The sequence below is a fragment of the Emys orbicularis genome, chromosome 8, assembly GCF_028017835.1.
Source record: "Emys orbicularis isolate rEmyOrb1 chromosome 8, rEmyOrb1.hap1, whole genome shotgun sequence".
NCBI lineage: Eukaryota > Metazoa > Chordata > Testudines > Emydidae > Emys > Emys orbicularis.
In genome coordinates, this window is record NC_088690.1 from 59752599 (window position 1) to 59765471 (window position 12873).

General features: G+C 42.6%; 1 protein-coding gene across 1 annotated transcript in view; it reads right to left on the reverse strand.

Moving 5' to 3' along the window:
- RALGPS2 (Ral GEF with PH domain and SH3 binding motif 2) overlaps positions 1-12873 on the reverse strand; it is a 260231-nt gene that overhangs the window by 164709 nt on the left and 82649 nt on the right. Inside the window, exon 7 of the mRNA XM_065408804.1 lies at positions 3060-3152. Within this exon, the coding sequence (XP_065264876.1) occupies positions 3060-3152 (93 nt within the window). The remainder of the gene's footprint in view (positions 1-3059; positions 3153-12873) is intronic.

A 12873-nucleotide genomic window follows, 5' to 3' on the forward strand; every position in this document is an offset into this window, starting at 1 on the left:
CGGCCCAGGAGAGCCTGATGGTTTGCCACTCGTAACTGGAAGCTCGAAGATGAATAAATTTTCCTTCCGAAAGAGTCCAGTCTCAGAGGTTTTTTTCTTTGGGGTCAGGGCTGGCTGACCCTGCCGTTCCCTATGGTTAACCGACTCGACCACCAAGGAGTTGGGTGCCAGGTGGGTATACAAGTACTCGTGCCCTTTAGTGGGTACAAAGTACTTATGTTCCGCCTTTTTAGAGATGGGGGCCAACGAGGCTGGTGTTTGCCCCAGGGCATTTGAAATCAAAGCCACCCCTTCATGGAGAGGCAAGGCCATCCTACCCGGTGCCGATGGGACAACACGTTAAACAGAGAGTCCAAGGGCTCCTCCATCTCCTCTTCCTGGAGTTGTAGGCTCGCTGCCACCCTCTTTAAGAGTTCTTGGTAGGCCCTAGAGTCCTCCTGCAGGACATTGGGGGGGCGGGGCCGCAATCACCTCCTCCGGGCGGGCAAAGAGGCCGGTACGGTGCTCTGGGTGTCGGCCGGCACCGGAGGGTCCACCACCTGGTTGGACTCCAGGCATGGTGCCGAGGACTTACGTCCCACCGACTCCTTCCTCGGGGGTCTGGAGAGGGAGGCCAACAGTGCTTCCAAAGCTCCAGCCACCAAGCGAGCCCCCACCGAGGGCTGCGCCGGAGGCCATGGTGCCCACTGGTACCATTTGGCCGGCCACGATGCTCGGTGCCACTGCACCTGCTGTGGCACCGGCAGGACCAGCTGTCTGGGTTGGCCGGCCTGGCCCATCAAGGGACGGCTATGGATGGAGACCAGGCTGGCGTAAGATCCGCTGCTGTCCCTGGACCGGGAGAAGCGGTGGTGCTGGGATCTAGGATGGCCACGGGACCACGATCTCGACATGGAGGACTTGTACCAACGGTAATAGCTGCTCCGCGAACGGCCTCAATGGGCGGACCTGCAACGGCGAGACGCCGGCAATTGACGCCCGGGACTGCGACGTCTTGGCGGAGACTTAGAGCGGGACTCCGAGCGGGAACTGAGTCGATCATGTCGTGACCGACTGCGGTACCCTCTCCGAGACAAGGACCGACGGTGACGCCCGCCACAGTCCCGTCGATATTCACTCCTTGAGGACAAGCGGTGCCGCGAGTTCCGGTCGGAGGGAACCCAGCCAGACAGTCTGGTCAGCGCTGAGGACAATCCACCTGGACTCTGCCACGAGCGGTTGCTGGGCGGTGATTGGTGTTGGGAACGTTCCCTCGACCGAGACCAGTACCAGGCCAGAGGCGGTTGCGGGGATCCCAGCGGCAGCTTGCCTCTGGAGCGCAGGGCTGACGTCAGCGGCGCTCCAGGCACCGGCATGGATATGACATCCCGGGCTGCCTGGAGGCTTCAGGCGTGGAAGGCATCTGGACATCCAGAGAGGCCTGTTCCGAAGGGGCCAGGGTACTCCGCTCAGCTTGAGTCGGAGGCCTGGGGCCTGGTGGAGATCGAGGACTGCCCTACATGGACCTAGCCTCTGTCCCAGACTTCCCTCGGTGCCGCTGCAAAGAGGGAGTCTTCTTGGCCCTCTTGGTGTGCCCCGTGGACAGGGAGTGGTGCCGACTGGTCAATGGTACTGGAGGGTCACCGCATACCGATGCCGCAGTGCCGGGTACCGGTTCGGAGCAGCGTGCCAGGGTCGGGGTCAGCGCCGACTCCATCAGGATGGCCCGGAGCCTAATGTCCCTTTCTCTTTTGGTCTGAGACTTAAACGACTTGCAAATCTTGCACCTTTCGCTGATATGGGTTTCTCCCAAGCAGCGCGTCTCTCCTTGGCATAGAACGCCTGCAAGAGCTGCACAACTTAAACCCCGGGGCATGGGGCATGCCCTGGTCCGGGCTCACTGACTAACTAAACTAACTAAACAGCTAACTAACTACAGGTACTAACGTTGAACGAACGAACAGTTCTGGGGACAAGCTACAGCAGAGCTGGAGCAGAGCAGTTCCGACACCTTCACTGGTGGCAAGAAGGAACTGAAGGTGGGGGGAGCGCGCAGCTCCCCTTATACTGCGCCAGGCAGGTGCCACTCCAGGGGTCGCGGGGGGCGCTCCCCCCTACGGGTACTGCTAGGGGGAAAACTTCCAGCACCGGTGCACGTGGTGAGCATGCACACCTATTGTGGAATACACATGAGCAATCACTCAAAGGAGAAGAGAAAGTTCTGTCCACCGATATGCCCTCGCTGAGAACTGTCAGCCGTCATTTTACAAGTCAATTCATGTGTATGCCTTACGCACAAGTATTTCAATTGCTGATTAAACCTTACCGTGTTTGAATACATTGCAAAGGATGAAGCCCATCTGTATGGCTATGCAGGCATATAATTTATGGCAAAATCAGACAATATTTTTCTTGCCTCTGCAGTAGTAATTAGCAAAAGCTATTCCCAAAATTGTGCTGACTAATGAAACTTGGACAGAAAAATCATCTTACTTTCTATTTTAGCCAAATATAGTGTAGCAGAGGGGAAAAATTGCCAAACAAAAAGAACTTCACACTTTCAAAATTTGATATTAAAAAAGAGACATGCGAATATACTGTTCAGTACATTTACTACAACTATGAAATATCATATTTGGAAACACTGAAAAAAGATCAAATTTAGTTATCAGTGATAGAAACAAGAAAATTATTTATGGGATCTGAGCAAGTAATTTTTGGACATTTATTCTCTATAGCTAAAAAACTCCAACAATATGATCCCTTGCACGATTAAAATACAATTCTCTTTGGCCTTCATAATATTCCAACAACTAATACAAAATAGCATTTGGCCAAATTAGGAACCACTGTATTTAACAGAATCTGCAGGGAACAATTTTTCAAAGGAAAATGGAAAAAGGCTCAAGAGGAGAATAGAGACTTAAATGACTAGAAACACATTGTATGTAGTACAATTAAACTCAAAAGTATCTTTAATAATAATTGGATCCTTGAAGCAAGCTACAAAAGGTTATAATAAATCTATTTTTCAAGAAGGAATAAACAAAATCACTAATTACCCTACTGAGCTTACTTACCGCCCAAGTTTTAGTCAGCCTGAAGATGGGGGCACTTTGCAATCCAGACACCACTGCCATAAGGGCATGCAGGTTATTCAGCTCATAAAGTTTCTGTAGATGAAAACATATACAACTGAAAAAATACTCCAACTGCAGTAAAGTGATCGATGTACAGTGGTTAAAAACACTGATCAAACATTTTAAGATTATACAGAAGGCAATTTAGGCTCATACGTAAAAAATAAACCATATTGTATAACAGTGTAAAAATGGTATCTTAATTAAATCTTTACAGTGTATAATGGTGAATCCTTGGATGACTGTAGCTATTATCTTTAGGGGACTGAGTTTCATGGAAACTTTATTCTTTGTGATTCTGCACAGATGATCACCATATGTGAACCTCTCTCACTACACACTTTAACAGATTCCCTATTTATGTGGAAATTAATAGTTGTGTTTTTTTTTTAAATCCCCATCCTTTCATTTTTAATTAAAAAAGCAAAAGCCATACCAAAAAGTGATTTGTACAAATATTTTCCAAGCTTATACAGTAGATCTCACTATGACTAGGAAATAGGTCTTTTTTTTGGTCTTTATAGCCCTTATTAGATTTGGTTTTGTTTATTTTTAGTTCTCTACTTCTATTACATTCAGGATATATGAATGTCTTACACCACCCTATACATTCTTACACCATCCTATATATAATGCAATAAATGATAAACATACTGGCAAATTAACTGTCTTCCCTACATTGCAAAATTAGTGAATTCAAACCCTATAGAGTCGAAACACTATTAGAAATACTTCACATCTTTTGTTCTCTAAGCACTACATGGAGAAGTGCAGAATAAGCTGAAGTGTGATTTTAAAGTGCAATAGCTATTTCACACTAGCTCCCAATGTGGACATACCAATTCTGCATTAAAATACCTTGCAGTTTAGCTTAATACACTTCCAAACTTGATTAAGTTAAACCTCACAAAGGCATTCTTAGTGTGGAATAAGTGTGTCCACATGGGAAACTAGTGAGGAATAGCTATTCCGCAATACCTATTCCCCCACGAAGACAAACCTTTAGAAATATTTCACATCTTTTGGTCTCATTGTTAAAAGAACAATTTCACTCTCAATACTTAGGGCTTGTCTACATGGGGACACTCAGAAATATTAGTCTTAATTAACTAAAGGTGTGAATTTACAGTGGACTAGTTAAACTGCCTTAAACCCCCCTGGGGACAGTCAATCAGAATTAAAGTGGCCTTAATTCAGTTTATCTCAATTCAGTGTATTAAACTAACCCACATTAAGGCCACTTTAATTCTAAATAAGAACATTCACATGGGGTCTTAATGCTGTTTAGCTAATCCACTTTAAATTGAAACCTTTAGTTAATTTGGACTAATTTTTCTGGAGATCCCCGGGTGGACAAACCCTTAATTTTTATCATCCCACAATGCTTGATATTAAAAAAATTCTTAGGCCAATACTGGTACCTAACCCCATAAGGGTGCACAAGGCAATGAGGAGGGAAGAAAGAACAGAGGGACTCTCCATACCTTGTGCTCCACACAGGCAGCCCCATGTTTATAGTTGGGTATCATAAGAGTACTTGCCTCTGCTAAGAGGATGGGGCAAGACCCTGTGCTGCCCACCTTGCATGGAAGCCAGCAAGCTGGCCTGGTGCAAAGGGAAATAGATGCTATATCACCCTAGAGCTCTGTAAGGTATCATGACTACTTTAGGGACAACTGTAGCTCCTGCTGTGGTGGTGCTCTTCCACACTGACCCAACACATGATTTGTACCTTAAAGTCATTAAAGAGCACTTAAAGAAAAAAAACACACACACACAAAATACTTTTCAATATTATATTGAACGTTCAATAATACAACTCAAATTAAATTTGCATTTATGTAAATGAAAGTATGATTTACATAGTATGTGATTAGTTGAAATTCATTTGTTTGTTCTATTATAAAGATTCCTGATTTTCCCATGTTATTATGTATTCCTAGCACTATCCAATAAAGAAAAAGATTCCCATCCAAAATTGCACATGTAATGCTAATTAAGTTTTTATTGCCATTAAGCACAAATAATTTTTAAACCAAAAATAAAAATATGTATGCAACAAAAATATTTGTCTGTTGCAAACTAGAGAGTTTAAACACGTCACTAAATAGAATCTGTCTGGATGAGAGACTTATAGACTCATAGACTTTAAGGTCAGAAGGGACCATTATGATCATCTAGTCTGACCTCCTGCACAACGCAGGCCACAGAATCTCACCCACCCACTCCTGTAACAAACCCCTAACCTATGCCTGAGTTATTGAAGTCCTCAAATCGTGGTTTAAAGACCTCAAGGTGCAGAGAATCCTCCAGCAAGTGACCCGTGCCCCACGCTGCAGAGGAAGGCGAAAAACCTCCAGGGCCTCTGCCAATCTGCCCTGGAGGAAAATTCCTTCCCGACCCCAAATACGGCGAACAGTTAAACCCCGAGCATGTGGGCAAGACTCACCAGCCAGCACCCACGAAAGAATTCTCTGTAGTGACTCAGATCCCACCCCATCTAACATCCCATCACAGACCATTGGGCATATTTACCTGCTAATAATCAAAGATCAATTAATTGCCAAAATTAGGCTATCCCATCATACCATCCCCTCCATAAACTTATCAAGCTTAGTCTTGAAGCCAGATATGTCTTTTGCCCCCACTACTCCCCTTGGAAGGCTGTTCCAGAACTTCACTCCTCTGATGGTTAGAAACCTTCATCTAATTTCAAGTCTAAACTTCCTAATGTCCAGTTTATATCCATTTGTTCTTGTGTCCACATTGGTACTAAGCTTAAATAATTCCTCTCCCTCCCTGATATTTATCCCTCTGATATATTTATAAAGAGCAATCATATCTCCCCTCAGCCTTCTTTTGGTTAGGCTAACCAAGCCAAGCTCTTTGAGTCTCCTTTCATAAGATCCATTCCTCGGATCATCCTAGTAGCCCTTCTCTGTACCTGTTCCAGTTTGAATTCATCCTTCTTAAACATGGGAGACAAGAACTGCACACAATATTCCAGATGAGGTCTCACCAGTGCCTTGTATAACGGTACTAACACCTCTTTATCTCTACTGGAAATACCTCGCCTGATGCATCCCAAGACCGCATTAGCTTTTTTCATGGCCATATCACATTGGCGGCTCATAGTCATCCTGTGATCAACCAATACTCCGAGGTCCTTCTCCTCTGTTACTTCCAACTGATGTGTCCCCAATTTATAACCAAAATTCTTGTTATGAATCCCTAAATGCATGACCTTGCACTTTTCACTATTAAATTTCATCCTATTACTATTACTCCAGTTTACAAGGTCATCCAGATCTTCCTGTATGATATCCCGGTCCTGCTCTGTATTAGCAATACCTCCCAGCTTTGTGTCATCCACAAACTTTATTAGCACATTCCCACTTTTTATGCCAAGGTCAGTAATAAAAAGATTGGTCCCAAAACCGATCCCTGAGGAACTCCACTAGTAACCTCCTTCCAGCCTGATAGTTCACCTTTCAGTATGACCCGTTGTAGTCTCCCCTTTAACCAGTTCCTTATCCACCTTTCAATTTTCATATTGATCCCCATCTTTTCCAATTTAGCTAATAATTCCCCATGTGGAACCGTATCAAATGCCTTACTGAAATTGAGGTAAATTAGATCCACTGCGTTTCCTTTGTCTAAAAAATCTGTTACCTTCTCAAAGAAGGAGATCGGGTTGGTTTGGCACGATCTACCTTTTGTGAAACCATGTTGCATTTTGTCCCAATTACCATTGACCCTCAATGTCCTTAACTACTTTCTCCTTCAAAAATTTTTCCAAGACCTTGCATACTACAGATGTCAAACTAACAAGCCTATAGTTACTCGGATCACCTTTTTTCCTTTCTTAAAAATAGGAACTATGTTAGCAATTCTCCAGTCGTACGGTACAACCCCTGAGTTTACTGATTCATTAAAAATTCTTGCTAATGGGCTTGCAATTTCATGTGCCAGTTCCTTTAATATTCTTGGATGAAGATTATCTGGGCCCCCCAATTTAGTCCCATTAAGCTGTTCGAGAAACTAAAGTACTTTATAAGATTATGTTTATATATAATCAGAACCCTTCTTCCACCACTGAGATGCAGCTTTCTCTTGGGTAAAACTCAATAACTGATAGTCCATACAAGCACTATGCAAACAGTGTTACAAGAAGAGAATAATACAATATCTAACTGAAATTAGAAGGAATGTAAGGTAAGCAGAAAGTATAGTAATAATAAACACGGCCAGCACAAACACCACTACTCTTGCAAAAACTTCCCCAGGTGTTTAGTCACAAGTGTTAAATTTAAAACTGTAATTTTATGTCTCATTCAAAAGATAAATACCTCCAACAGTACTTTATCCCAATATTCAGCAGCATGCTGAAGCATTGGTTAAGTGCTGTCTAATGGGTTAGAATGTCACCTGCTGAAATACTGCTTCTTGCAGGACTCTAAACTTACCTCGTCACAGGCCCTCAGGGGTCCCATGGGGAGGCAAATCAGCATTGTATGTTGCTAACGCGGTTGCAAGCAACACAAGGCATTTCGGGGGAGAGCCAAAGGTGTGAATATGGAATGGAAGATTCCTTGCAGGGTGCAAGAGGCCAAGAGGGGGAAAGAAGAAAGAGAGCAGAGAACGGGTTAACTCGGCACTTCAGCTTGCTCCGTGTGGAGATAAGACGCTGGCCCCGGCCCAAGGTCATGGGCTAGACAAGAAATCTCCTCTTCTCACGGCTGTGGAGCTGTAGAACTAAGTGAGTATGAAAGTGGGTTACAGCTTGGAGCACTAACGCTTTCTTCCTTCCTCTGAGTGACGTGGGGAGCACCCATCACTCTCTGCTGTTATTTTATTCTTTTATTAATAAAGCTTTAAATTTTAAACTCTTGGTGTGTTTCGTCATCTCCTCCCCAAACGATCCTGTGGCCTCAGCCTGATCACCTGACGCCTCAGGTAGATTAGTAAGTGAAATCTGTCACAACCTTAGAGGTCTCCTACCAAAATATCAATCAAGCCCGATTCTTCTTAGCTAATGAGATCATAGCTAATAGTATGGGTTCAGGAAAAACAAAACTACATAAGAAATATAACCCTTTATCCATAAGAGGTGTGATCTAAAAAACTAGACTGCAAAACAGACATTTTGGTAATTGTTTGCAGTTTTGTTGTAGCCTTGTTGGTCCCATAACAGAGACAAAAGGTGGGTGAAGTAATATCTTTTATTGGACCAACTTCTGTTGGTGAAAGAAAAGCTTTTGAGATACACAAAGTTATTCTTCAGGTCTGGGAAAGGTACTAAATGTCACAGCTAAATACAAGATAGAACAGATTAAACAAGAAAATTTGGGGGGGAAAACTAATCTTATCAGATGATCAGAATCAAACACACATTAAAAAATGCTGCTATGAAGTCAATATTCCTGTGGTGGCAAAAGCCTCAAATAAAACTTCTATATTACAATTAATAAGTGTTATTCTGTTCTGAAGTGCCAGGAGTCTTGGTTTATGTGGACTGGGGTCAAAACTTTTGTTTAAATTTTCCTCTGAAATTATTGATCCCAGAGGTTATAATTAAGATATAACAGGATAAAACTTATGTAAATATTGATAATTCCAACTTGGTATTTTGGTATTTGGATCTTCTGGAATTAAACTTTGATAATACTTTCAGGCTGGGATTTTCAAAGGCACCTAAAGGAGTTATGTGCCCAGTCCCCATTGAAATTGAAATAGGAGCTAGACGCTTAACTCCCGTAGGCGCCTTTGAAAATTCTAGCCTCAATTCTTCAGGACCTTTTGATCCCAAGAGAGTCAGGTCAACAGGACTTGAGTCTAGCACTTGAGATTATGACACTTTTCCAATTTCATGCACAGCCTACTCTGAAGAGGTTCATCAGATCCCGCTAGAGATCTCCAAAGCTTGTACAAGATAAAGTTACTTTCTGAAATGGAAGAAAGGTGTAGCTCCTGAGTCAGCCAACCTGATTAAGTCTCAAGAACTCCAGGGTGACTGACTACAGCTGAAGTTCCCCTCCGTTTTTTCAACTTACTGTTCCCCAGTACAGGGACATTTAGCAGAGATTTTCAAAAGCACAAATGGCAGCTGGTGCTTACTTGTCTTTTGTGCCTTTGTAAAAATCACTCCTTTAGTCATTGCATATGCCACACTGAAGAAATTCAGAAACATTTTTTGGCTTGTTGTTGAACCTCCATCTTTGCGAGACAGAACTTGGTGCTCACAACCTACAGACCACCACACTAACCTCTTTCAGAATATTCTCCAAACCATTTTTCCAGGAGACAGTGTTTCTGATGGCAAACACTTCAGGAACGAGAGATAGTGAGCTAAGAGGGCTGATCCACATTATGTGATGGTTCATAAGGACGAACTGGCAATGTGTCCGCACCCTAACATTCTCCTAAAAGTGGTCTGAGTTTCAGCTAAATAGTTAATTTGCCAGTATCTTTACCTAAATTGCACTTCCTAGCAGGGGAGGTTAGAGTCATAGATTCCAAGGCCAGAAGAGACTATTGTGACCATCTAGTCTGACTTGTATGATCCAGGCCATAGAACTTCCCCAAAAATTTCTAGAACAGATCTTTTAGAAAAGCATCCAATCTTGATCTGAAAATTGTCAATGATGGAGAATCCACCATGATCACTGGTAAATTATTCCAGTGGTTAATTACCATCATTGTTAAAAATGTACACCTTATTTCCAGTCTGAATTTGTCTAGCTTTTATTTCCAGCCATTGAACCCTGTTATACTTTTCTCTGCTGGACAGAAGAGTCCATTATTAAATATTTGTTTCCCATTTAGATACTTACGGACTGTAATCAAGTCACTCCTTAATCTTCTCTTTGTTAAGCTAAATAGTTTGAGCTCTTTGGGTCTATATCACTATAAGCAGGGGTCGGCAACCTTTGAGAAATGGTGTGCCGAGTCCTCATTTATTCACTCTAATTTATACATTGTAACGTTTTTAGAAGGTCTCTTTCCATAAGTCTATAATATATAACTAAACTATTGTTGTATGTAAAGTAAATAAGGTTTGTAAAATATTTAAGAAGCTTCATTTAAAATCAAATTAAAATGCAGAGCCCCCCAGACCGGTGGCCAGGACCCGGGCAGTGTGAGTGCCACTGAAAATCAGCTCGTGTGCCACCTTTGGCACGCGTGCCATAGGTTGCCCACCCCTGCTATAAAGGCATGTTTTCTAATCCTTTAATCATTCTCAGCGCTCTTCTCTGAACCCTTTACAATTTATCAACATCTTTCTTGAATTATGGGCACCAAAACTGGACATAGTTTTCCAGCAGCAGTCGCACCAGTGCCAAATATAGAGCTCCAAACCTCTCTACCCCTACTCAAAATTCCTCTGTTTACACATCCTAGGATCACAATAGCTTTCTTGTGAACAAGATCACTGAAAAAGCATTAGGAAAAGGCAGGCAACATGGAGTGCTCTTTACTACAGACCTGTCTCCTTCTACCCAAGCTAAAATCTTGGCATCACGTTCTGCTATTTCCTCAGGGAGGTCTGCCTGTCAGTCAAGCTCTACATAAGTCAAATGGCGCTCTTAATCTTTCTGCCCACAAGTCCTCTCCCCTACCTCTTTTCTTAATCACTGTGGACACCACCACCATTCTGCCTGTCACTCAGGCCTGTAACATGGGTGTCATCTTTGACTCTGATGTCTCTATGTCCTCACATCAAGATATATCTATATTTTCTACATTCTTTCTGCAAGACATCTCTAAGATACAGCCTATCCTAGTCAATCCACACAGCAAAATTTCTTGTCCTGGTTCTCATCTTGATTACTACAATATCTTTCTCTGGCCCTGATAAATGTAATTTTGCCTCCCTCATATCCATTCAGAATCTTGCTGCAAAGATCATTCTCCTTGCCCACTGCTTTGATCATGGTAACTCTCTCTTTGCATCCCTCCACAGGCTCCACCTTCTCGATCACATTAAATATGAACTGCTTGTTCTCACTTCTAAGGCCCTCTCCACCCTACATACCATCTCCCATTCACTGTTGAAGTGTCAGCCCCTTCCTCTGACCAGGCAACTATGTCAGTGTCCGTCACCCACTTGTTAGATTTTCAAATTAGCATCATTGTGCTTTCTCCCATGCTACCCCTCATGCTTGGGAGGAGCTCCCCATAAACCATCTGCAAAGCTACCTCATTTTCCTCCTTCAAATCCCTCTTAAAGAAAACTCTCCTTTGTTATGATGCCAACAAAAAAGCTTGACAATGGTTAGGCCACTGCCTTCATGCTGACGAATACTGTCTCACTGTTTCCTTCCACTCCTCCATCTATATGTATCCATCTGTTGTTACTGTCTTCGACTTAGATTATAAACACTTTAGAGGCAGGGATTATTTTTTCAGTCTGTTTCTGTAGTCCCTAGCACAATAGGGTCTTGGTGCATGAGTACTGCTACGGTAATGTAAATAATGAACAACAATGATGGAGCGGAATAGGATTGAAAATCGTTTCTGGATTATTATTAGTACTCACTGGTCTAATGTATTTTCCACTTCATTGGTCTAATGTATTTTCCACTTCATGTCACAGAACATTAAGAGAAACAGTCCTCAAATAGGAACCAGGGTGGAGGGTATTTTCTGTATTTTCTACAGAAACTAAGGCTCCCAGGCATCCCATCAAAATTGCTGATTTGATACCAATAGGGACACAGACTCAGCAGCTACAGATGGAGCATGTTTCTCTCTCTAGTGTTGGCTTTTCTGCATGCCTGAAGTAAGGAGGATGTTGAGAGGACCTCAGTTTAAACTGATAAGATGCAAAACTAAACCTTAAAATGATTGTTTCTAGTGTATGTATCTGATATAGCCTCACTTGAAAACATTTGACTCCTTAAACTCATGAACTGACTTGAACAGACAGTTGAAGTGCTTCAGGCTTGCATTTTAAAAGGGAAGAATAACCCCAAGAGTGGGAATCTGTGTAGACAAAAAAAAACTATTATTGACCAAACGATGTGTGTAAATTTTCTCAACATCTCTGAAAGAAACTTCCATGTGTCTCAAACTCTGCAAGTGCAAAATGGACAACTTTTGAAAAATAGAACAGTTTAGATAATGTGGGATTAGTGTTATCATATATTTTCTATAACCTCCGTTTCATTAAACTTGTGACGAAAACAATTTACAATAAAAGATAATACCAAATGTACAAAGAACAGAAATGAATTTGGGTCTAAACAGAAGAAAAGTTAGGAAATACAAAAGCGTCTTGTGTTCACAAGTTCAGAAACCACATTCTAGTTCCAGTGATGAAGTCAGACACTAAGTAGAATTCCTGTGTTATGAAAGTACAGGATGGAGAACATATTAGCAGAATCTGTGTTTTGATGTTTCCTTTAATGTATCAGAAATCAAACTATATTGTATGAGGTGAATAAGTGTGATGGTTAGAATTTAGTTATATTTCCTTGCAATGAGGGTGACACACTCTAAGGCCTTGTCTACACTACGAGAGTACTTCGATTTTAGTTAATTCGACTATGTGGAATCGATATTACTAAGTCGAACGTGTGTGTCCACACTAAGGACAGTAATTCGACTTTGTGAGACTTTGTGAGTCCACACTAACGGGGCAAGCGTCGACATTGGAAGCGGTGCACTGTGGGCAGCTATCCCACAGTTCCCGCAGTCCCCGCTGCCCATTGGAATTCTGGGTCGAGCCCCAAATGCCTTCTGGGTAAAAAAA